At 46.0% G+C, this 26865-nt stretch overlaps 1 protein-coding gene across 4 annotated transcripts in view; it reads left to right on the top strand.

The window, feature by feature from the left end:
• The window catches only part of HRH1 (histamine receptor H1), a 139550-nt gene that overhangs the window by 68264 nt on the left and 44421 nt on the right, over window positions 1-26865 (top strand). Inside the window, exon 2 of one of the 4 annotated variants that reach the window (XM_082749456.1) lies at window positions 17246-17373. The exons of the other annotated variants lie outside the window; for them this stretch is intronic. Within the exon in view, the coding sequence (XP_082605582.1) occupies window positions 17346-17373 (28 nt within the window). The 5' untranslated portion in view covers window positions 17246-17345. The remainder of the gene's footprint in view (window positions 1-17245; window positions 17374-26865) is intronic. 4 annotated transcript variants of the gene reach the window in all.

Raw genomic sequence — 26865 nt, 5'->3', positions numbered from 1 at the left:
ACAGTTTTCTGACTTCTCTATTGGGAAGTGAAGGGTTCTGCCTATCTTTTAGCCAGGCTCTCTTCATGATCATTCTCAAGTCTGAGCCTGGGCCTCTCAGTGGCTGTGCATGGTAGGTTTGAAATTCATTTCATAAGGTGTCCTGTCCTCACCAAGGCAAAGGCCTCAACAGAACACACCATCGAGCTGCCTTTCAGATTGTCCTACTGACTTGGGATATTTTGCGCACCTTCCAAGTGAATGGACACAACCAGAGTTCTGAAAATGTTGTCCCTTAAAGATAGAATGGTGAGATTAAAAACAAAACAAAACAAAAAAAGCCCTCAGGGTTAGAACCCGAACCCTTTGCGCTTGGGCATTAGTCTTTTCATCTGCAGAATGGCCCTAATCACATTTCCCAGTGTCTAGTTCTTGGAATCATGTCAAGATGGAAAAGCAGAGAAAAGGAAAAAAGCAAAGAATTACATGCAATTGTAAGTAATTCTCATTAGCATTCAGGCAGAGCATTAGCTGTAACTGCTCCTGATCCAAGATGTTGTATCTGAAGGATGTACCTGGCAGAGGATCATTCAAGCCCAGTCACCTGCTGCCCTCCCTTTCACAGTGATGCTGAGCATTTCTGAATCTCAGGATGGAATTATAATAAAGCTCCTGTATCTTATTTATAAGTGACTCACTTCTGCCATTAATGGTGGCAGAGGACTCAGGCGCACACTCGTTGGGAACAATGTCACTGATGTCGTGGGAGGGGGGGGGCCAGGATGCCTCTCCTCGTTTATGCATTCATCTTCCCTGCTGTAAATCTCCAGTGATAATGCACGAGGATCACATGGGCTGGGATCGAAGCTGACAGCTCTCAATTTGTGGAGTAGCTTTCATGGCAAGGCCCATTGAAATTTGCCTCTGCCAGCAGAGTGGATGTTAGAAATCAGTACATCACAACAGAGGGAATGGAGTAGAGGAGGTTGAGGAAGACACCTCCAGGGAGTGGTTAAAAACGTGGACTCTGGCGTTCTATAGGCCTGAGTTTGAATCTCGGTTCTGCCAGCTCATTTTGGCCATCTTCCCAGCTAGACTATCACTTTTGGTCAAGCAGGGTCCATCTCTATCTTATTCTCCGTGGTATTCTTATCTCCTGGTACATAAGGGGTTCATGAATGAAGAAATGGGTATACAAATGACAAGTTGCTAGATTGAGTCTCAACTTTCTCATCTGTAAAATGGAGTTAATATAGCACCCACCTTGTAGGTTGCTGTGAGTACCGAGTGAGGAAATGCTACACACAGAATAAGCACTCAGCAAAGCGCTTGGTGACAAATTGATGAGCAGAGTCTGCAGAGTGAGAACCTTTTCCCCACCCTCAGACCAACAAGAGGTCATGAGAATCCCTGTATTTACACAGCACTCTACAAAGTGCTTTCATATCTGTTGACCCCTGACAACTAGGGAGAATAGCTCTTTCTGTTTTACAGCGACAAACAGGTTCAGAGGAGTTGGTGGGATGCCCAGAGTCACAGTTAGAAGTGGCAGGAAGTAAAATATAAGCGAGTTTGCTCTGATCTGCTACCTAATACTGAGAGCTTTCTGTTGCCCCACTGGGGGCCAGATAGTGCAGTATTTAATCTTTCATGAACATGGTATCTCTCTGCTTATTTAAGGTATCTTTAACTTCTTCCCAATTTTGCCTTGGTGGTCTTGCACATCTTTTGTTAGATATTTTCCTACTTATTTGATATCTTACATACATTATAAATTATATACATACATATATATTTTCATGTTCCATTGTTTACATTTTGGAAAAATATGTTTGCATTTTGTATGTTGATTTTTTATCTGGAAATCCTGCTAAGCTGTCTTACTAATTATAAAAGTGTATTTGTAGATTCTTTTGGAAACAATGTGTATAGAATTATAGCTGGTGCAAATAACAGTTTTTCTTCCTTTCCAATCCTTTCAGTTTTTTTTTCTTTTTTCTTTTCTTTTTTCCTTGCCTTATAGCCCTAAGACTTCACCTTCAGTACAAGAATGAATTGAAAAGGGGATAGTAGACATCTTGCCTTTTGTAGTTATTATGGAGGAGCTGTCCACAGTTGACAATTAGGTATGTTTAGTCTAAGGTTTTGGTAGATAATTTTTATCAGATTAAAGGAGTCCCTTTCTAATTCAAATTTGCCACTTACTCTTTTTCTTTCTTTTCTCCCCTTCCTCCCCCTTCTCCCCCTCCTTTTCCTTCCTTTTCTTTTTGGTTATAAATGGACAGATGTTTTTTTCTGCATCTGCTCAGATAGTCACATGATTTTCCTCTTTCCATCTGTTAACACAGTGAAGCACAATGACTTTCACATTTCTGAAATCAACCCAACTTGGGTCATCCTGTAGTATCATTATTACTGGATGATTTCTGCTCACTTTTTTTGTTGAGGATTTGCACGTTATGTTTTCATGAGTGAGATCTACTGGTGATTTTTCTTTCTGGTGCTTACTTGTCAGGCTTTGGTATCAGGGTTATGCTGGCCCCGTCAAACGAGGTGGGCAGTGTTCCCGGTTCTTCAGTTCTCTAGAAGAGATTGTGTAAGCTGGGTGTTGTTTTTGTAGACTATTTGGTGAACTCACCAGTGAGGATCCAGAGGATAGAAGCTGAAGAAAACGGTGGGGAGGGCAGCTGGTTTCAGCTCTGTTCAAAGTGGAACTTCCTAACAGCAAGAGGTTCAGGCTGCTTCAGTTAGGGGTTCAGGGATTGTGAACCCCAGCTGACCTGAGTGCTGCAGGGGGAGCCCAGCCTTGGATACTGGGTAGGGCTTTTGCAACCAGGGATCCTGGGTGAAGGGAGCTCAGCCCAGGGTGAGAGTCTGATGCCTATGAGATTCGGTTGAGTGTCCTCCTGCTTCTAAAATTCCCATGGCTGCAGACAGTGTGCTCACCATATATTATTAGTCTCTGGTGTGCACAGATGGAGGGACCTGCCTCCATAGACCATTTGTCTTCCAGCTGGTAGGACAGGCTTTCCCTCTCTGTGATGTCAGTTTGCTGGAGTCCCCAGATTGGGACCTGGGACCACACCCCTCCTGCTGATTCCCCCAACCCACTGTCCCACTGGGGTAGCTAGATCGGGGCAAACCTCTCAGCCCAGTCTTCCCTCCACCTTCTTTTACCCAAAGCACCAAGGTGCTATGCTAATTTGGATCATCTCTCTTAATCCCCAGAACAATGTTTTAAGGTAGTGACTGTTACCCCATTATCACATTAGGAAAACAAGGTTTGGGGTCATCATTATCTCAGTGGTTTCCAATTTCACACTAAATTATCCTTCTCTAAGCTATTTTGAGTTTGGGTGTAAATTAAAGGTGCATCTTAATTTGCTTTTCACATCTTTAACCAGCTGCCCCCATCCTGCTTATGGCCACTTTCTTCCCTTTCTCACCTGTATGCCACCTGTATCAGACACTAATACACTCCGTATAGTCAGAGGCAGAACCACAGCAATGCACAACTCCAGGGGACACCAGTCATGGTCTCTGATCTTGGGCCTCAGGGTATATGAGCTGGAAGCTTTGTCATTACTAGCAGGTCTCTTCCCAGGCTGTGTGTTCTGGTGTTGACCTTTCTGATGATTCCAGCAGCCGACCAGCTGACAGGATTATGGTGGAAAGCAGAGGGCAGATGCCAGCTGGGCATAGGAGACTGGTGGGGACTGCGCCGCAATGCTCCTATGATTAGCTATATACTAGATGTGTTAAGAGTTGGCAAAGACATCTTCCTTTGTCTTCATTTTCTTTTTTTTTTTCTTTTTTTTTCCCCTCCCTTTTAAACTTTTCTAGGCAGTTTTCGCTCAACTTATTCCTCCTGAGAACTTTGTTTATTTACTAGCTGCCTTTTCTCTGTTTCTGGAGGATATCATCATTAAATAAATTCATCCTGCTGTCCCTCGCCCTGACCTATGTGAGACATAGCCCATCACCAGCCCACACATGTGGTCTGAGACGTCTGCCAACATGACTGTTGATCCTGGGCCGAGACAGAAGCCTCACTTTCTTTCCTCTGTCCTTGGCACCTGCCTGCCTGAATGGTGGGTCCACCCTGATGGGCCCAACATGGGCCTCTGGTGGATCTAGTTTCAGCCTCCCTGGGGAAGGGCGGTCTAGCTTTTTGAAGTGCCTCCTATGGACTCCCCAGAACAAATTGGGGGGAGCCAGGGAACTGTGAATTCTGGATTTAAATCAGATCATCACAATCTCTTGAAAACAAGTTCCTGTGAGACAGAAAGAGAGAAAATGTTGTGTAGATAAATTTAGTAGGGTAAGTGACACTTGTAAATTCAGCTTATGGTCAGAGCAGAGATCCCAGGGCCAGATGATGCAGGTTTGGTGTCTGGACCCACCACTTACCAGAGTATGTCCAGGGCAAATCATCCCACCTATGCTTCCTTTGATCCCCTCAAGTATAAAGTGGGGTTAGTGATTGTAGTAATTTACAGCATCACTGTGAGTAATAAGTAAGTCATGAATTTCAAAAGAATTAATATTTGGAAAGGATTTATCACAGAGTCTGGCAACTCATAAATGTTTATAAAATAAACCAATTAGTAAGTAAACATAAGATGGATTTTGTTTTCCCTAAGAGATCAGGAGTCATTTTGTCATGTTCCAGAACAAGCCCCACTGGGTTTTAAAAGTTGGAATGGTGTTAATCCTATGCATCAATTTCTGATCCTCCCTGTGTGATTAGTGTTTTTGGCATGAAGATATTTTCTCAGATTACACTGGAAGCTTCTTGAAGGTGTGCTGTATGCCACTTAGCTGAAGCACTCCAAGATAAGATTTTTTTAAAAGTTGCCACAACCCAGAGATAGTGGGTTTAGTGGCAGTATTTGGGATTTCACATCCTGATGCCATCAGTAGTTACCTCCTTGGCCTCAGAGGAAGCACTGTAATCTCCCTGGCCTCAGTTTCCATATTTATAAAAAGGAATAATAATAATTATTATTATTATTACTTTTCTCAAAGCATTAGGGATCACCTCTTCTCCTAAGCCTGCAGTGACTGATCTTCTCATCACCGAGGACTCAAATGTTCCCTCTTTGGAGAGGCGTTCCCTGACTTCCCTGTTTTGGCTTCCTGTCCCCACTCCAATCCGGTTCCTCTCCACTGATTTTCTTCATAGTGCCCATCAGACTTCCAGCCCCAGGGGTAGGGATGTCATCTGCCTGGTTTACTGCTATGCCCACAATGACTCCATTAGTAAGCCCTGAGCACCTAGTAGGTGTGCATTAAAAACTTACTAAATGAAGAAAGTAAGGTCACAGCTAGAGCCTTAAAGACAAAGGCATGCCTGGATCCCACGGAGGGTGGCAGACACTGCCGAGATGGGGGATGTACCTGGTACTTTGTAGTATTCACACACCCAAAAATGCTTTTAGGCATTTTAAGAGTAGTAAGAAACACTGAACAAAGATGGGTTCTTTATCATGGTTATATCAAGGATGCAGTCAATATTTGTCCATTATTGATTGATTGGTTCTCCCAGCACCCAACACCAGACTTGACTGAGACCCCGAGGAGCTCGATAAACAAGTTGGGAACAGAGGGCAGGGTTTCTCCTTCTCTTCTCTCCTTTTGAGGCTGGAAGGGGGGGGGGGCGATACATAGCACTCCTTTGCCTGACTTGTGTTCTGGCCCAACTGAGAGTTCTGCTCAGCTGGACAGCTAGAGAACAATGTGTCACCATTAGCACTGATTGCAGTAACCCTGGCTGAAGGCCAGAACAGTGTCCCCACCTGTCTGGGTGCAGGCAGTGCTGGGCCTCACAGGGGCGTAGCCCCGCCTCCTTCCTGGTAGAGAGCCCAGTTAGATAAATGCTTCCTGCAGGTAGGCTGGCTTCTAGGGAAAGCGGAGAAGAGAGTGAATAATACCTGCCTATTTCATCTCTGCAACTCACTCATAAACATGTGGTATGCAGCACAGACCCAGGAGATGAGCAAATGAGGAGGTGGGGGAGGCCAGGGATATGAAGGTAGTGACGTTCCCATTACCTGGAAGGAAACATGTGGAAGGAAATAGGACAAGAAGCCTCCACAGAGGTAGGGACAGCTGGGGGCCTCTGACACCTGCTCATTATGTATACCAGCGGACTCTGAAAAAAGGACTTCTGAGCCTTCTGATCCAGCTGACCAGATCCAGCTGACCAGGGAAAAGAACTGCCATCTGTCGAGGAAAGCACACCAGGCCAGGGCTTTCCATTCATGATGTCGCCAGTTCCTTCCACAGTCCTGTGAGATAAGAATGAGTGTGCCCATTTTATCAATAAGAACACTGAAGTCTGAGATGTTGACTAACTTATGCTAGCGTGGAACTGGGGAGACCTGTAAGGCGGCTATTGCAGTCTCCAGATGAGAGAATGTGGTCATTTGGACCAGGAGGTAGTGGCAGTGGGGAGAATGGGACGCACTGACACTATTTTGGAACAGATGCATTGGGACAGACAGGTGGTTGAGTGTGGTGAGTCTGGCTGGGGCATTACTTTAGAACAGTGTTAAAGCAGTGCCATCAGGTAACTAACTCATGGGTTTTTCTGCTTGTTTCTTGCATTTTGGGTAGAATAGACAGGGTCCTTCTGGGGAGATTATTCGAAGAATTAAGAATTCCACAGGCACCACATCTGCACGTCTCAGCGGAACTGAAACTGATGATCACTCACTCTTAATTGGGAGTGCTAGCTGGAGCATGCTGGGAGAGAATGAATGAGAACACACAGGGGTGAGGTGGGGGCCAAGGGAAAAGATGCTTGGGTCTGTGAGAGGTCTTGTAAAGAAGGGGTCCCACCCTCCGCCTCCTGCATTTCCTCCCTCCCTTAGTATTGACAACTGCTGCACCCACTGCCCTGTCCTGTTCCCCGAAGCTGAGCCCCCTCCACAGCCCCCCTATTCCAGCCTGGGTTAGGCCTTCCCTCCCCCCTAGAAACCCCTACAACACTCTGCTGCCCGCCCTTCTCCCCCACCCCACCACCAAGGGCTCTTTGCTAGGCACAAATCTGATCATATCAATTCCCTGCTCAAAATCCAGTGGCATCCTCTGTAGCCATTAAATAGAATGAAATCCGAGTATCACAACTTGGAAAGATGTCCATGGTAAACATGTCATTAAGTGAAAAGAGAGTGTGGCAGGATAGCTCTGACAGTGTAGGATGGCACAGTGCACCAGTCAGAAGTGTGGGTTCTGGGGCCATGCTGAGTTTGAACCCCAGCTCTGCCCCTTGGTAGCTGTGTAACCAGGAGCAAATTCTTAGTGTCTCTGTGCTTCAGACTTCTCATCAGGTCAATGGGAACGAGAGCAGTGCTCACTCCAAAGGGCTGAAAGGGCTAAAGGAGGGCTTAGCCCAGTGCTTGGCTCCTAGCAGCACTCAATAAGCGGTCATTATCATGGCCATAACTGTATATATTCACATATATTAAATGTAAATATAAACCTCTTTCTCCTTTCATCTCATTCTTCAGAACTCAGATTCAGAAGTCTCCTCTTCCAGGAAGCCTTTCTTAAACACTGCCCGCCCCCTTAGAGGCTAGGCTGGACTCACAGTAGGCTTCTCTGAACTCACAGTACCCCCTGGTCTTACCTCTACCACATGTGTTACTCCTTGTTGTAACCATCTATCTGCTCATGGCTGTAAGCAGCCTGAGGACACAGGCTGTGGCTGTCTCTCCCATTAGATCCCTGGTATCCATCACAGTGTGGGGGGCATAGTAAGCCCTCAGAAAATATTTGTCGAATGAATGCATGGGTGAATGAGTCAATGTGAACAGGGCTTTGAAATAGAAGTTTTCGATGGATAGGGGTGTGGAGGAAGAACATTTTGGGCAGAGGGAAGAGCGTGAGCAAAGAGGCATGCAGGTGGGAGGGAAGGAACAGTCTTCGGGAAGAGTAAGTAGGCTGGTCAGGCCACATCATAGAGTGTGACCACGGAGGGACAGGAAGTACTGAAGGTTGGAAGGTAGGTAGGGAACCCAAGAAATGTCATGTCAACAAAAGGAAAGTAGACGTAATGAGGGTGGGCACAGAGAAGGAAGTGATTTATTTTGTGTTTGTGTGTGGGGGGTGGGGATCATGCCCTTCTGTCACTCATACGCTGATCCCCCAGACTGGCTGTATCCTCAGCATCACGGAAAACAAACACCTGCTTTACCTGTCTCTTTCCACCTCCAGACTGCAAACTTCGCAAGAGATGGAAATGTATGTTCTCTCTCTCTTTTTTCTAAAGCTCTTCTTGCCCACAAAGATCAGCTCTTTCCTCCTCCATACCTGCTTTCCTCTGCCATATATAGCTATAGACATAGATTGTGTTGTGCGTTCTGATATCTGGATCCTAGTATAAATCACTCCAGTTTTTGTGGGAGTAGAGGATTTATGGCTTTTCTGCTTAATTGAAACCATCCGTGTGACTCTGCTTCCTTTATGGAGTTCCTGTATCAAACCAGCAACAGAAACAGACTGCAGTTCAGTCCTGGGTCAGAGGCAAACATCGGTCTTTTGACCAGAGTTCCTGCAAAAGAAGTCCTCGCTTATAGTCTTAGAGCTGCATGGAGCCCTTGCCAAACCTAAACAAGCAGGGCTGCCTGGGTTCAGCGGCAGGTGAAGAAAAGGAAAGCAGGAGTTGGAGTCTGTTGTGGGGATCGTGCCCCTGCTGTGTGCTTGGGATGCTGCAGTGGACAGACAGACACACCCATTGCCTTTACAGGGTGGCAGAGAAGACAGACACTGGACAAGTCACAGTGAAACAGGATGTGAGGTTCCCAGCTGAGAAAGTGCAATGTTAAAGGAAGCTCAGAGAGGCTGAGTGACTCGCCCAGGGTTTCACAGCTAGTTTAGCCAACCTGGCATTTAAACAGAGATCCTCTGACCTTTTTCCTTAGTGCCACGATGCCCCTAACGTTAATTGCCCAGAACATTTTAGAAATCGTTCAAAGTCAGACAATCCTGACTCTTCCCTTGGTATCCCAGGATACATTCCTTCATTCATGCCTCTATAGATATAAAATGTGGCTCTTTCTAGATGTGAGTTCTAGGGTGGGTGGCAAGAGTCAGTCACAACACTAAACCCTGGGTTCCCTGTGTGGAGAGCTCACTGATACCAAGAGATTTCACTCTTTCCTTTCTGTTACAAGTTGGAAAAGCAGGCAGGCAAGTAGGGAAGAAAACTCAAGTGGGGCATTTGGCTCTGCAGGTTGAAGCAGGGAGCTTGAGTGAGGGACAGGGATTCAGATGCGCAAGGTTTGGACACCCAAGTTGCCCGTCAGTGCTGAGTTCTCTATTGGCGAGCTCCACAATGCCAGTTCTGAACACCCAGGGCTCTCTGCGTCCTTGGTTGCTAGGGGAAACCAAGCGTTTTCCTGGTGAATGCATCTTACTCCCTTTCATCCCAGACACAGAGCTCTGTGTGTATCTGTGCACTTAATGTCACCTTGTAAATAGTGCAGTAGGGGGCAGATCTCAACTTCTAGGCTTATTACCTTACATTATTGCCCTCACACATCACTGGCTTCACCCAACACAAGGCACTGGTAATAATGGCACACACTGAGCATCTACTATGTGTCTGATGTCATGCCGAGCACTTTATATTGTCAGCTCATCTGGCCTCTAAATAGCCTCATGAGGTCAGGACTGTTGTCCCTGTTTTAATGATGAGGAGCCCAGAATCACACAGTCAGAAAGTGGAGGAACTAGGATTCACAGCCAGATCTGGCTCCCAGCTCCTCTTCTTTACCACATTGTTTAGGGGACATTAGAGCTACAAAGGTCTCTCCTTCAGAGGAGGAATGTGGGCCTGGAAGAGGGAGGGAGACTGGCTCAGGGTCTCACCTCCTATAATGACAGAGCTGGCTCTAGAACCCAGGTCCTGTGGCCTTCATGGGCACCACCACTGGCTTTGAACAGACCGCTCTCTTTCTGAGACTTCCCACATCAAATCTAGACTCCAGGCCAGAGTTCTATCCACGGGCTCTTTGTGCACTAGTCCCCATCCATGCTGGACAACTCACCCTTCCCCGGACACTCCTCGTGGCTCCTCGTCACCATGACTTCGCTGCCATCATACCTCCCACTTCCCCTGTCCACTCAAGCCCTAAGTTCCCACTGAATTGTACACTTCAAACAAGTGAGTTTTATTCTAGGGATTTTTTTTATTGTGATAAAATATACATAGCAAAGTGAGGGAATCTTATGGTTTGTAGATTATATCTCAGTGCCACTGTCTAAAGAAAGAAAGAAAGAAAGAAAGAAAGAAAAGGAGTGAGGGGAATGCTTGTTCTGGGTTCCCCCTTCCGTGGCGACTCTTCCAGGAAGCCTTCCCTGTTAGTTATTTGGGGCTATAGCGACTGGACTTGAGATGCACCCTGGGGTGTATGATCTGTATATAATGGAATGTGAGAAATCAAAAAAGAGTGTCACTGCTGTCAGATGACAGTGTCGCCCCATGGGGAACTGGAGGGTCATTCAGATCTAGTGTTTTCTGTTCCCCTCTCTAGGACAGGGACAATGAAGGGCCTCAGCAATCTGCTCCTCAGCTTTGACTGTTCCTGCTGATGCCAACTGGTTCTTCTTTTTGCTCCACGGCTCCTTTCATTCATTCAACAAACATTTATTGAGCATCTACTGTCTACCAGGCCCTCCTCTAGGCTCTTGGGACACTCAGCAGAACAAAGCAGGCAAAGATGTCTACCCAGGCGAGCCTCTGTGCTGCTTCCAGGATCCTGCTGGCTCGTTTATGACCTCTGTGTGTCGTGTTTCTGTGACCTGATGGCTTTGGATGTTTGTCCCTGATTTCTGCCAACTGCGGCTGTTCTGTATGTTTCACATTCTGCATTTCAAGAGTCAGATTTATACTTGGGGTTAGCCTGTTTCTGGTTGTGCAGAAACTTTGCCCCAGGCCACCCCACAGATAACCCATGAATGGCTCTTCTGGGGGCTAAGATACAGGGATGCACAAGATGAAAGGTGCTACCTTCTTAGGAGAACAGGTGGGAAATACGTCAACAAGTGAATATAAAATGCAGTGATAAAGAGTGGTAAATGATAAACAGGGTGGGAAAATTAGGGGTGTCCATTCATGTGGGTAGGCAGAGTAGCATATGAATCAAGTGAGGAACTGAAGCATGAGGGAAAAGCCTTCTGGACAAAGGAAACAGCAAGACCCTGAGCTGGAGTTGGTCTGGAATGTTCTAGAAAGAGGAAGGAAACTTGAGTAACTAGAGCAGAGTGTGCAAGGGCAAGTGTAGGGGATCGAGTCAGAGTCATGGGGTCAGGCAGGCAAGGCCTCGATAGCCATTGTGAGGACCTGGCTTTTGTTCAGAGGACATTGGGAGCCTCCAATGACATGATTGAATGTGCAATAGAGAGCATCACCCTGGCTGCTGTGTGGGCAATACACTGTAGGGAGGGAAGAGTGGTGGCAGATGGCTCTAGGGAGGCTACTGCCATCTTTCAAGCAGAGGGCAGTGGTGGCCTAGTCCAAGGTATAATGTGGACACGATGAGGCGTGATAAGCTCCCAGGCCTATTTTGAAGAACTGAGCATAATCAGTCTGGTTACCCGGCTATCTGGGCGGACGCAAAGGGTGCCTCCTGCCTGAGAGGCTTACTTTGGGTGCCACCAAGGAGTTTCCTGATCTGCAACAAGAGAATAATAACTGTGCCTCCCTCCTGAGGTCATTGTGAGCATGCAGGACCCTAGCAGGTCAGGGGGTGCCCAGTAAACGAGGGCCATTATTGTTAGGAACACAGGAAGTGGGGCAGCATACAAGGGACACCTCTGGGTTGGACTGCTACTGGTGGATTTTGGGCAGCCCTGGCTCTGCTCTGCCCAGAACCCTGGGGTTGGGACCTTTCCAGTTGAAAATGGAACACAGACCCCTTTACTGAAATCCAAACAAGAGCCTGGGGCTTGCCCTAACTTATTTCTGTCCTCACAGTCCCTTGGAGCAATGGAACTCACCGATCCCATTCTAGAGTCTCAGAGAGATGAAGGGATTCATCCAGGGGCCTATGGCAAGTGTCAGACTTCAGGCCTTGACCTGTGGCCAAGGGGCAGAGTGATATAGTGAGTAAAGGCCTGGACCTGGGGCCCACAGAAGTCTAAGTTTGAATCCTGGCTCTACTCCTTGTAATCCTGAGCATGTTGCTTCCCCTCTCTGTGCGTCAGTTTCCTTAACTATGAAATAGGACAATACCAGGTTCCTTGCTTCGTTGAGGTAAGCTGTAGGGAGGGGCTGGGTGTCAAGTCTTGGACGGGACCCACACAGAGTAGGTACTCAACAGCCTATCATCCCCAGGCCTGTGTCTCTGTGGCTCCTGCCCAGCATCCTTGCTAGCGTTTTGAAGTAGATGCCTCATTGCCAGATGCTGTCATGGAAACCAAGAGGTGGGGGAGTAGGAGAAGCCTAGAAGAGGTCCATGGGGAGGGAACATCATTCCCTTGCTCACCCTCTGGCCCACCTCAGCCAGCTCATTATAGCAGAGATGGCTCAGAGAAAGAGAGAGGGGGTAGGAAGCCAGGCCGTGATGGGGGAGACAAAGGCTAACTGGGCTCATCTGGAGGCTTTGTTCCTGTAGGGAGTGTGGGACACAGGGCACCACCCGTGGGGCCAACTTGCAGCCACCTCCCAGGCCCCCAAAGGCTTGGACAGGCCGAAGCCCGGATGTGACTCATTCTGGAATCCCTTATCCACCTGTGTTCTTTCCACCCCCTTCAAGAGGCAGTACATTCATTGTCTTGCCCTTTGAAACAGCCTCCCTACTGCATCTCTATCAAGTCAAAGCTGACAACCCTTCCGGCTGTGTCTGTGAATTGATATCAAAAATGAGTTGCTCACTGTCTTGCAGCAAGAACAGCTCCATTTGGAGACCTAATCCCCCTATCCAGGTACTCTTCAATAATTAGATCCCTTTGACACCTTGTCTCAAGGAAAGGGTCCAAGGGTCCCCTTCCCTGCACGTGGACACTCTTAGGCCTCCTCTCCCGTATTTAGAATGCATATTTCAAGCCCTGCAGTTTTGGAGGAATTCAGAAGAAGGATCCCAGAGTTTGGAGTCACACAAAGCTTGGAATTCCCACTTGCACACTCCATGACAGGTCAGCGGCCCCTGGAAGTCCCAGTTTTCTTATCTGTCCAAGGGGCTTTGATAGGTGGATCTGCCTCACAGGACTCAATGATTTAACCCAGGCAAAGCAACTGCAAACTGCATTACTCTTATTTTCACTTCACACCTTTCTTTAAACTCAGGAGCAGGCAAGGAAGCAGGAAAAAAAAACCCCAAAAAACACTTTGTTTATAATAGTAAGTCTTTTCTCTTCAAGATGGAAAGAATTTGCTGAACTCTTTTCTTGGAGGAGATGTTACCAGCTTTGGATCAGAGAACCAGACGTTTATCACACGCCTCCTATGTGCCAGGCTTTGTACTAGGCGCTGGAGAGACAAAGGGGACAAGGCATGACCCATGCTTTTGAACTCGCAGCATGGTGGGGAAGGCAGACCTATATCCACTCAGTCTCCATGTAATAAGATATGTGTCATGGTCTAGATGGATGCAAGGCTCACAGCTGCACAGATGTCAGCAGGGTTAGGTGGGAGTACTTAGCTCAGCCTAAGGGTGTGCCTGCCTAGTTTTCAAAGATGAGTAGGATGAAATTCAGTAAAATGAGGTAAAATGAGCTTACAGCAGAAGTTATGGTCTCAGCAGAACAAAACAGCATTCCAGCTAAATAGCATGGTGTGTGCAAGAAACTGTAAAGAATTAGGTTTTGCCAGAGTATAAAATAAAGCTTACGGGCAGGGAGGTGGTTGGAGATGGACACACCTAGACAGAGAAACAGGATGGTTAGGGATTGCTTCCCTTGATTTAACCTAGAATCTTCTCATCACAATGAGTGAAAGATTCAGGGTTGCCAGGTGGCCCAGTAGGTGGGTGGAGGGGTTTGCATGGACCATTTATTCTCTAGAAACTTGCCCTTCGTAGAGTGGTCCTAGGACCAGGAGCAACAACATAACTTGGGAGCTTGTTAGAAAGGTGGAGCTGCAGGCCCTACCCCAGACTTGCAGAATCAGAATCTGCATTTGAACACGATGACATGTACATGCCTTACAAAATGAGGTGATGCTGGGTCTGGAAGCATCTGGACTTCACCTGCTCAGCCTCCAGCTCTTGCTGCTCTTCATCCAGTGCAGGACCCTGAAATAGGCATGTGGCATTGGTCTTAAATGGGGACTAAGAGTGCATTGCCCCAGTTTGGGGACTACCCTCCAAGGGGACATGTCTGAATCTCTTTGACCACCTCCCTGGGGTCTCTTGCTTGTTCTCAAGCAGGATCAAGTGGGATATATCAATACAACTTTCTTACTTATTTGTTAAGTAGAAAGTTTTTCTTTGTTCCTTATTAAAGAGTGTCCAAAATAAAAGATATATGGACAGGAGATGTGGCAGGTGTTACTTACTTGGCTCCTTCTGTGAGTTGGTCTGTCTTCTGTGAGTTGTGCATGTCACTTTTATAGCATCTTTGTTCATCCATGTGTTCTTTTGAGAAAGGGACAAAGACTAAAAAGTCTGCCACATCTCCCAGGACCTTGAAAATCAGGCCAAGTGATTTGGACTTTTATCAGAGCACTAGGGAGATATCAGGGACTTCCAAGGAAGGGAGTGGCAGAATATAGCCAATTGAAAGGCCACTCTGCCAGCAGCGACGAATTGGCAAGAAGGGTCTGGAGACATCAGTGCAGAGACTGATGTCAGGGTCCAAATGAGAAAAGATCAGGCCTGAGTCTAGCCAGTGGCCCCATTTGGTGACACTGCACCAGTTTTCAGAGGCCCATACTTTGTCCTGTTAAGTGGGTAATGACACAAGAATTCTGAGTTCATAACCTATTTAGTCAGCTGGAGACAGAATTGGCTGCTAAGTTTGAAGAAGTCACTTAGAACTAGCTGAGAATAAAATTTGGAACCCTCTGTGTGTGATCTGTACCCAATGAGGTCATCTATTTAGAGCCGGACAGTTTAGGAACTGCTGGCTGGACTCTTGGCTTCCCGGGGGAACTCCTCTGGATTCTCACAGTGATCCCTGGGGTGAACATAGAAGGGCCTGCTGAGGACTGTGGATCCCTGGGCCCAGCTGAGAAGGGAGAAGAAGAGAGAGAAACAGAGCCTCAGAAGCCCCTCTGTTACCTTTACTGCATCTTGGTAGGAAGAAAGAACAGTGTTTCCCAAAGTTACTCTGCAGAACCCTGACTAGAAGAAGGATCCATGGCTGCTTAAGTCTAGGAATGCTGCATATCATATCCCCTTCTTAGGGATTCACAGTGCCCTTTAAAGCATGAGGACTTCAGGTCAGACAGAGCCTGGCTTTGACTCTCAGCTTCACTGTTTACTGTGATCTTGGCAGTGAACTTCACTTCTTGGGTTGATTCAGTCTTGTCTGCAAAATGGGAATAATAGCAGTACTGATGATGTAAAGTTACCATGAACATTCATGAGATAATGCATAGCACCTGTCTTGCACATTAGGAAGCATTAAACAAAGGATAGCTGTTAAATTATTATATTTATAATGGTATTAAATTATTTATAAAAATTTATTTTAAATATATAAATTATTATTGTCTTATTATTTTACCTTTAAAGGCTCTGAGAAATCCTGCAGTAGAATCTGCTTGACTTTGCTTAACTTAAAGTTTCTGAAATTTACTTGATTTTGGAGTCACATTTTTTATATAACATAGAGGACTTTCTGAGGAAATTGTGCTCTGTGGGACTCTGGGATTTTTGTTCTTTGGGGACAGTCTGGGGAAGCCAATATCTCTGAACCAGAATCCTGTCTAAATATGGATCATTCTGGGTGTAGAGTTGTGTTTCATTCTCAGTCCCTTCTCCACTGCCTCTTCCCCCATGGTTGTGACTCAGAAAGAAAGGCATGGGCTAACCATGCCAGAGTTGTAGGGCTAGCAGAATGAGGTGAGACTTGCGAGTCTAGCCCAAGACTTAGAGAACTCCTCCTCATCGCTCAATCCCCCATTGCAATGTTAACGTCTCTCAGAAGGCTTCCCACCTTGCCTAGGCGGAATTAGTTAGCCATTTCCCTGTGAGATGACCTTTAGAGTGAATGTCATACTCAACATATACCACATTTAACTATAGTTATCTGTTACATGACCAGCTCCTCCCAGCTAGACCATGAACTTCTTATCTTACCTGTCCTCTCAGATGACACTTGATCAAGACCAGATTTCCTTCCTCACCTTCTCTGAATTAATTTTTTTTTAAGCAGGTGCTTTTAAGATTTTTATTTATTTATTTGACAGAGAGAAACAAAGCGTGAGAGAGAACACAAGCAGGGTGAGTGGAAGAGGAAGAAGTGGAGCAGAGAGCCTCATGTGGGGCTTAATCCCAGGACCCTGGGTGAAGGAAGGTGCTTAACACCTTAGCCACCCAGGCATTCCACCTTCTCTGAGGTGAAGGAAGATGCTTAACACCTTAGCCACCCAGGCATTCCACCTTCTCTGAATTCCTAATGACTCAGCCAAAGAGAGGAGGTCTAAAGAGATGGCTCTCGGTCTCTTCTGAGGCCGGGAGGGGACCACTCCGTTCTGACAACTCTGCGGGTTCCCATTGCCTTGGGGGAAGAAACCAGTTCCCGCTGATGGCCAAATGCATGGTTCAAGGGCTGCCTGGGGTTCCTGAGAGCAGGAGATGAAAACTGGGATTACTGTGAGGAATCGAGAGCAAAGTTCAGTGAAAGAACGAGAGCCACCAGAATGATAAGAAAAGCCAGCTCCCAGGGCCCACTCCAGAGTCTGTATGCCATGAACTATCACTTGGTGGCTTATGTAGAACCAGTTGAGGGCTCCATGGATGCCTAGCCGTGGGAGGACCACAGCTGTCTCCAGCACTCTGAGGCTGATGTGGGCCTGGTGCAGAGGGGCCTGGCTGATCCTGGAGGCTCAGGAGCCAGAGCCGGAACCTAGGAGGCGGCTCCTGGCAGGTCCCCAGAGCCTGCGGACTCAGTGCAGGGCATGCCAGGGCCCCAGCAGTGGTGGGAAAAGTGGGGAAGCTGAGCTCAAAACCAGTGCAGAGACTGGAGGCGCTTTGGACCATAGAACACATTCCACCCACACCACCCAGGGCAGCACTCAGTAGTGAATCAGGCCTGATTCACATGGTCCCAACAGGGGTGTCTTGGTTTCATGGTTTATATGGATCTCTCTCAGGTTCTGGAGATCAGGATGCTGAGCCAGGCTAGAAGTGGCTGGTGTGGTTGAAACACTAAGGCCCGGTCACAGCTCAGTGTTCTACGCTGGGGAGGACTCCATGGAGAAACAGCAACAAGGACATAATGGTAAATCAGTTGTTACTGTTACTGCTGTTACTGAGCACTTAATTTGTGCCCTTCCACAGTCAACCTTATTGAACCCTCACTACAACCCTTTGAGGTGGCTATTTTATCCCCATTTTGCAGACAAGGAAGCTAAGGATCAGCAGGATTATACAAATCCCCTTAGGTCGTATAATTGTGAGCAGTAGAGCTGGGTTTCAAATTACGTTTTTCTGGCTCCCAAAGCCTGACTCCTATCCTTCGGCTCTACTATCTGTCGGGAAAGATTCCCATTTTTTTGGGATGGACATGTATGGACTAGACCAGTGATTCTGAATCCCTCAGACCCAATGCTCCCCCCACTTAAAAAAAAAAAAAAGATTTTTATTTATTTGACAGATAGAGCGAGAGCACAAGTAGGCAGAGCAGCAAGCAGAGGGAGAGGGAGAGACTGGCTCCCCGCTGAGCAGGGAGCCCAATGCAGGGCTCAATCGCAGGACCCTGGGATCACGACCTGAGCTGAAGGCAGTTGCTCAACCAACTGAGCCACCCAGATGCCCCCCAATGCTCCCTTTTATTACCAAAAGTTTGTGATACCCTCTTTACCATCCTGAAATGCAGTTCAAACATAGATCAAACAACCTATCTACAAACACTAAGAATAATGTAGTAACTGCAAGAATGTAATTACCAGAATGTAATTCATAGAATGTAATGTAACTGAGTAACTGAGTAACTTTGAAACAGCACTTCCCTCAGTCTTTTCTGGTGAACTCCTACTCATCCTTCAAAACCCAATTCCAATATAACCTCATTTGTGAATTATCCCTAGTTCCTCCAGGATGAGGGAGTAGTCCCTCTGAGCTCTATGCTCCCATCATTAACTCTCATCATGACACTTAGCACCCTGGGTTGTGATTCCTGCTGTGTGTCTGTCTCCCCTACTTCATGATGAGCTCCTTGAGGGCGAAGACCTTTCTACTAATGTAATTAGTAGAAACTAATCTTATGGTAAAGGAGAAATGAAAGGAAAATTATTTATAATGTAATAATAATACAGGTTTCACTATGTAAACACTTGGGCATGCCCACACTTGAAGATTTTCTGAAGCAGACAGAAGCCTGCAGCCACATCTAGAATCAGGGAAATGCAGAGCTACAAATACAGGTGGATGTAGGTGTGTTGAATTGGCAGATCAAATGTCAACAACTGATTCAACCCATGGTCAAGCTCCTTCAATTTCAGAATGTATCACCTCCCTCAGTTCACATGATCAGAGCAATATTAGACAATTCAGAGCAGATCAAAATGTGTGTGTATGTACATGAGTTCTTGCATGTGTATGAGTTCTTACATGTGTATGTGCACGGAAGTAGGGATTCTTGTGTGTGTATATACATGGAGGTAGGGGTTCTGGATTTAGATGATTATATCATGTGCTTCTGTCTACATGTAGTCCAGGGAACCTTTGAAAGGTAGGCAGGACAAAGGATGGTGCTTGTTGCATGGGTCATCACGGCCACTGCCCACAAAATGCCAGCTGTGCCCTCCAAATTACTGTGATAACTCAGAACACTCCCTCCACTTCCAGATGCTCCATAGGAGATACCCCCCCAAACACCACCACCACTGTCTATTGAAAGCATTTTTCCAGGCTAGCACGTTGGGGTGGTGGGCCTGAGGGTTAGAGAGGTACACAGGCGCTGTGATTCTCACCCCACCGTGCTAGAATATGCATTGCAGACCTCTGGCTACAGTTCCAGGTGCCAGCTACTGGTGAACCTGAAGGTGTCCAGTGTCTTAAGTTGGCTCAGGGACTGGGCAGGATAAGCCCATAGCCAAGTAAGTAAAGGGGAAAAGAAATGAATGAACATTGAGCGCTTACTTTCAGCTAGGCACAAGGTCATCCTGTTCATGAGGGGCGAAGCCAGGATTCAAACTGGACCAACTCCAAAGGGGATAATATCTCTTGTACTTTTTTAAAATTAGGGTTGTAATGTGGGAGATTAACGTGATGGGAGTATCAAGATAGTGTTATATAATCCAGAGTACAACCTGGAGTCAAGTACAACCCAGTCCCGCTACTCATCAGCTGAGTAACTTTGAAACAGCACTTCCCTCAGTCTTTTCTGGTGAACTCCTACTCATCCTTCAAAACCCAATTCCAATATAACCTCATTTGTGAATTATCCCTAGTTCCTCCAGGATGAGGGAGTAGTCCCTCTGACCTCTATGCTCCCATCATTAACTCTCATCATGACACTTAGCACCCTGGGTTGTGATTCCTGCTGTGTGTCTGTCTCCCCTACTTCATGATGAGCTCCTTGAGGGCGGAGACCTTGTTTGAATTCCTTTTAACACCTCCACCCACTCCCCTCCACCCCCAGTGTCCAACACAGTGCCATCCAGGTGCATCACGGGCATGAAAAGTGCAGAATTTATGTTTGATTGAATCAATTCACTTTGCCTGCTAAGTTGCTCACAGAGCAGACCCTTCATGCTGGGTGACTAAGTAGAACAGGTCACAGTCACCTGGGATCTGTGAGCTGTTTATGGCTTCCCTTTAAACACAGCAGCTTCTCGGCTGGCACAGATAGAGACAGGAGTCAGCCTGTCCCTGCGGCAATTCAGCCTCCCTCTGAAGAGGTTTATCCAAAAGAGTTCCCTCTGTGGGGTTTCTTTCTGACACATCTGCTTCCTGCAGACATCTCTGTTACCTCCGCCCCTCCATGCCCACACCAGAGCTTCCAGCAGCCAGGAAGAGGTGGCTGAGTTGCATTAGGACCCAGACCTCGGAGGGAGGAGGCGCTGTCCACCTGCCTCTGTCCTTTTCCTTCAGCGCACAGCCCTTTGCCTCATACATACTTCATCCTCTTTTCTCCCATGGGGGTCAGGTTCATGTCCTCCCCAGACTGTGGCCTCTGGGTGCTGTCCTCCTTTCCTTCTGGGTCCAGCTTGTCCTCCTCCCTCCTGGGGGCCTATATATTTGGTCCATTCCCCAACCTAGTCTATGGGCACATCCCTCCTAAAGAGGGTGCCAAGGTCATAGACTTTGGGAACAGACCTGGTTTCAAATCCTAGGTCCCTTATTTCCCACCTAGGTGCCTGAAATGGATGGTATTGGTCAACTACCAATCTCCTTTACAGTTTCTGTGCAACCTCCCTCTAACTCACTGTGCTTTTGCTCCAAAGGTACACACTGGCACCCTCCCTAGACCTCAGTTACTTTTTCTTTTTTAATAGCCTTATTAAGACATAGTTCACATACCATAATGTTCATCCATTTAAAGTGCACATTTCAGGGTTTTCAGTATGTTTACAGAGACGTGCAACTTATCACCATGATCTAATTTTAAAGCATTCTTACCACCCTGCAAAAAAGCTCCTCCCCTTTACAGCTACTCCCCATTTCCTCCCTCATGCCGGCTCACCTTCCGACCCCTGGCAACTGCTAATCCACTTTCGGTCTCTGTGGATTTGCCATAGAGAAGGACATGGGACATTTCCCATAAATGGAGCCATATAATATATGGTCTTTTGTGGTATCTGGCTTCTTTCACTTTCACTTTTTCACTGAGCATAATGTTTTCAAGGTTTTATTCATGTTGTGGCATATGTCAGAATTTCATTCCTTGTTGCTGAGTAGTATTCCATTGTGTGGATGCACCGCATTTTGTGGATGGACATTTGGGTTGTTTCCACATTTGGGCTATTATGAATAATGCTGCTGTGAACAAGTTTTGGGGTGAATTATGTTTTTATTTTTCTTGGGAATATTATGGGAATAATACTCTATGGGAATAATATATATACATAATATATGTAAATATATATTGTGCATCTATATATATACACTTAGGAGTGGAATTTGTGTCATATGTAACTGTGTTTAATTTTTTGAGGGATTTCCTATTTTTCAAAGAGACTGCACTATTTTACAATCTCATCAATATGTATGAAGATCCTAATTTCTCCACATCCTCAATAGCACCTATTTGTCTTTTTTATTTTAGCCTTGCTAGTGAGTGTTAGTGATATTTCATTGTGGTTTTGATCTGCGTGTCTCCCCAATGGCTAATGATGTTGGGCATTTTTTCATGTCCTTATTGACCATTCATAGATCTTTGGGGAAAGATCTCCATTCAGAGTCTTTGCTCATGTGTTTAGTTGGGTTATTTGCCTTTTGTTGTTGTTGTTATTGTTGTTGATTTGTAGGAGTTCTTTATATTTTCTCGATTATTACTTCCTTATCAGATATATGAGGACTCATTTCCCTCATCTTTAACTTGCTATTCCCTAGGTTATGATACAAAGTATATAAGGTGCCTGTAAATACTAGGTAGCTGTTAGTTGGTATCATTAATGGAACATTCTTTAATTTTTTAAATATTTATTTATTTATAGTAATCTCCTCATGCAGCGTGGGGCTTGCACTCATGAGCCTGAGATCAAGAGTCCCATGCCCCTCCAACTGAGCCAGCCAGATATCCCAATAGAACATTGATTTCATTCACAAGGCCAGATAAGCCTTCTGATATCATCCAATCTGTCCCTCCCTTCTATCTACCCATTTCACAGATGAAGCAACTCCGGCCAGAGAAGGAAGGTTATTTCCTGCTCTTGGCTTCAGAAATGGTCCAAAGCAGATCTGCAGTGGAGTTCAGCTATGTGACATTGGGCAGGTCACCCCTCTCCATGTACCTCAGTGTTTTCTTCTATAAAGTAGAGGTGGCAGGTGGTGGGGTGCGGGTAGTTAGAGCTAGCCTGCACTGAGCAACTCCTCTGCGGCAAGCACGGTCTGAAATGCTTCCATGAACATCATCTTGTTCAGCCTTCCAACTTCACAAAGTCATAGGTGTTCTTATCTGCCCATTTCACAGATGTAGAAACTGATACTCAAAGAGATGAAGTCCCTTGCCTGAGGCCTCCTATCTGGGAAATGACAACATCAGGATTTTCCAACCTCAAGGACTGTCCTCTCTTTGGCTGACACACCATGACCCCTGGGGTACCCCATCTCCTGGATCACTCCAGGAAAGCACTTTTTTTCCTTTTTCTTTTTTCTGTTTTTTATTGTGATTATATCAGAACTTTCTAATCACCACAGAGGAAACCTGAAGAAGAAGGAAAAGGTACTCCCACTCTGGTCATATCTGTTGCTTGTACTACCTCTTAGACTGGCAGGATTTTAAACACAATGTAGGGGGCGCCTGGGTGGCTCAGTGGGTTAAGCCACTGCCTTCGGCTCGGGTCATGATCTCGGGGTCCTGGGATCGAGTCCCACATCGGGCTCTCTGCTCAGCAGGGAGCCTGCTTCCTCCTCTCTCTCTCTGCCTGCCTCTCTGCCTACTTGTGGTCTCTCTCTGTCAAATAAATAAATAAAATCTTTAAAAATAAATAAATAAAATAATTAAAAAAAAATAAACACAATGTAGGCCCAGCCAAGTCCCACCATATTGAAGTGGTAGCCTGGGGAGGCTAGAAGTTCACCATTCCCGGGGCCAACCCTGGATTAGACTGTGCTGGTTTTGGGAAGCGAGATCCCTTAGGCCTTTCCTTCTAGAAGTGGGCAGCTCTGAGTGCTCACTGTCTGAGGGAGGGGGTTCTCTTGGGCAGAGGGGCTCCGATTCTAAAACAGTGGTTCTCAGCCCAGAGTGGTTTGGCCCCCACTGGGCATTTTTCTACAGGTATTTTTGTGGTGCTTTGGAGAGGGTTGGGAGAGTGAATGCTACTGGCATCTAGTAGGTAGACGGATGCTACTGAACATCCTGCAGATGCCCAGGACAGCCCCCCAGACAAAGCATTCTCCTGCCCCAAAGTGTCAGTAGTGCAGAGAAATTCTGTTCTGGGCAGATACAGCTGCAAGATTGGTCCTGCTCTTCCCCGGTGCCGGGACATGTGTCTATGTACATGGAGGTGACTCTACTCTACAGGAAGATCTTCTTCAGTTGGTGCCTGGGCATTCTTTTCCTCTCCTGCCCCCTTCCTGTGTTCTAGGCTGGACATCACAGATAAGCTTGTGTTGAAGCCAGGCAGTGGGAAATCACAGATAAGCTTGTGATGAAGCCAGGCAGTGGGAAATCTTGCTTTGTTGTTTAAAAGCACACAGGGCCCTGCCCGCCAGACAGGTCCCTGCCACTCAGAGAGGCAGATGATGCAATGGTTTGCTCGTTTCTTGAAACCTAGCTCCTCTTGAGCACAGGCACTGTGTCTCATTCACTGGTCTATTTCCAGTGCCTAGTGCGGTAAATGAACATAGCTGGTTTTCAGGAAGAACTTGCTGAATGAAAGCAGTTAGTCTGAGAAGATGCCTCCGATTGGTTTAAGAGCTGCCCCAGTCTTGGTGATGGCCAGCCTCCCACCCCCCAACTTTCACCTCTAAACGCTATGGTAATATAATGAAAGCAACTAGTTATATAAAATGTATTATATCTGACAGGCACAATTCTAAGACCTTTAACATATGTGAGTTCTGTTAATCCTCACACAGCCTATGGGAAGGATATTATTGTTGTCCCTATTTTATGGAAGAAGGAACTGAGACCAGAGAAGTTAAGGAATTTGTAGTCACACAGCTCAGAAGTAACAGAGGCAGAAATTGAACACAGGCGGTCTAGCTCCATGCTCTTTATCATGGAATGTTTTCTCCCTTTCTTAAAAACTACCAGGGAGGTATAGCCTGCCCTCCCTCCCTGCCTCACGTGTCTCAGGCCAACTTTCTCCCAGATAGACACAAGAAGTTCCCGGAGCTCCAGGCTTTTCTAACATGTTGGGCATTATTAATGGGAGTGGAGGAAGCACTTTCTTAATGTACCCAGATAATGTTTTTCAAACACAAAGGAGAGAATCAGACTAATTATGGTAGGATAAATGGGCATGGGGTTTATCCCTGGGGTTTCTGGCTTTGCTTTTCCACTGGATTTAGTTTTTCTTAAAACGAATAATGCTCCTAAGAAAAAAGTGCCAATAGCTGCACCCTTGGATAGCAGGCCCCAAATGCACACCCTCTGATGAAAACCTGGGGGGCTAGGAGAAAACTCAAGTGCCTCTGGGTACTAGCACTATAAATTCAGACTCAGAAGGTCTGGGATGAGGCTTAGGAATGGATATTTCTAACACAGTTCCCTGGAAATTCTAAAGTACAGTATAGCAGTGAGGCTCAGGAACCCGACTTTTCAGTCATTGAGGAATAGATCAACTCCCACTCATCAGTGATGATGAAAGCATCATTCAAGCTCTGTCTCACAATCGCCTCCTCTGGGAAGCCTCCCCAGATTCATAGTAACTAATTGCTCCTTCCCTGACCTCCTGCAGCATTTGGTACACTCATTACACTTGACATCACAGAATAGTTACTTATTTATTTGGCCCTTTTGAGAGAGAAAGTTCTTATCAGCCTCTGTATATCTAACACTGATTCCAGTCCTAAATATGAAGTTCGTGCTGAATGAATGTTTATTGAACAAATAGATGACTAAGTGGACAGGCCACTTTGGTCTCTGTCCAGAGCATCTCATGATCTAGCCTATAGTTTGAAAAGAACTGAGTTCTCACTTAGTGCATTTCTAGCGTCTTGAGTTTGGGCTACTCATGTGCTCCAAGTGAATCTTAGTTTACTCATCTGGAAAATGGGAATAATATTAATGTGTTGCTCTTTGGGGAGCTTAGATGATACAGGCAACAGTGTGATGATGGTTTATAAACCTAAGGGGCCATGCTGGTGTGGGGTGAAAGAGAAGGGAGAGGATATGGTGCCTGTTCTGGAATGTGGACATTCTGAGAGATGCTGGTTAGGGCAAGTTGTGGGCTCAGAGCCTGGCTTCCCCTGGGCTCCCAACACTCAGAGAGGGCAGATAGGTGTTCCAGATATGAGTGTGTGTAGCTTCCAGGGACTGACATCACTGGATCATTTGGTGTTGTATGGAAGCCATGACCTCCAACCACCATCCCAGTTTTCCTGCTCTTTCGGCAACCCTTGCGGGACTCCGAAGCAGGACCCCTCCGGAGCAAGACTGGCCTTTACGTTAATTATTTTTTAGCTTTGCAGCTCTAAGGTCAGATTTAACGTTCCAATGGGCAGGCCCTTTCTTCTTCCAAGGAACTTGCCCTTGGGAATCCTATACCCTTGGGGTGTGTATGGCCTGAACTTCAGATTTGTTAACTAGCTGTCAGGAAGCTTCCCAGGCTGGCCCTGTGCAGTGATGGATGTTACTTGCCTGAGAACAGGGGACAGCGGCTCTGTCCTGGTGGCAATGCTCTTGGTGATTATAACTGTGGCTTTTACTACCACACCTCCATTTGCTGTTAGCAGGCTGAATCCTGGAACCATGACATAGGTGTTATTATTACTACCATTTTGCAGATGAGAAAACCAAGGCTCCAGGATTTGAGCAAACTTACCCAAGGGCAAACTCCTTGACTCTTGAGAAAGCTAGAATCCAGCTCAGAGCTGGCTGATGGCCTTCACTGCCTCTGAGAGAACAAAGGGAAAGAAGAGTCTGACTTTTATGCCTGGTTTATCTCCCTGTCTTGGTGGATCAGGATCTGGGGCCTCTCTGATCCTCCACCCCCAGGGTCAGGAAAGCGTCCTCACCAGTTATGGGAGATAAAGTAGCACAGACTGGGAGAACCTGGTTCTAGCTTCATCTACACCATAAGTGTGCAGGTTAATATGCCCACGTATGAAGTTGCCTGGCTCCAGAACAGATAGGCACAGATACAAAGAACAGAAGAGTCTGGAAATAGATATATGAAATTTAGTATGTATTAAGTGTGGCATTGCAGACCACTGGAGAAGAGATGGATCACTCAATAAATGGTATTGGAACAATTGGAGAGCTACCTGGAAAATATTAGGGTAGACCTCAACCACTCATTTCACCAGAATTAGTTCTGTGTTGATCAAAAACTTAAAAAAAAAAAGATAAAATACAATTACTTGAAGAAGATGAGAGATTTTTAAAACAACCTCAGAGTGAGTGGAAAGGGACTTTCTGAGTATAATATACAATCAAAAAATGCACCAAAAATGTTTGATAAATTCTAACACCTAAAAAATATAAATATCTTCATTACAATACTATAAGCAAAGTCAAAAGACAAATAACTCACCTGGAAAGAAATAGCTATTAACACATCTCACACATGAGCTAATTTTCTTAATATATAAAGAGTCCCTACAACCAATAAGAAAAAGATCAACCCCATAGGAAAAAAAGCAGTCAAAGAAAAGGGGATACAAATGGCAATTATGTAAAACAATGTACAACTTTCCTTATTATGGGAAGTATGAATAAAGCACAACCATATCACTTTAACTTAACAGACTGGCAAGGATTTAGAAGTTGGACAAGACATCTTGTTTTCAAGGCTGTGCAGAGAGAGCCTGAGAAATTGTGAGTAGTCCACAAATGGTCCAGCCTATGGAAAGCACTTTGGATCCTACAGAATTTTAAATGCACAAATCCTTTGACCCAGTGATTCTACTTCTTGAAGTCCATCCTACAGACAGACTT

Source organism: Mustela nivalis (genome assembly GCF_964662115.1).
Source record: "Mustela nivalis genome assembly, chromosome: 1".
In the NCBI taxonomy this organism is placed as follows: Eukaryota; Metazoa; Chordata; class Mammalia; order Carnivora; family Mustelidae; genus Mustela; species Mustela nivalis.
The sequence above is the reverse complement of the archived record's forward strand: the minus strand, read 5'-3'. Positions and strand labels throughout refer to the sequence as shown.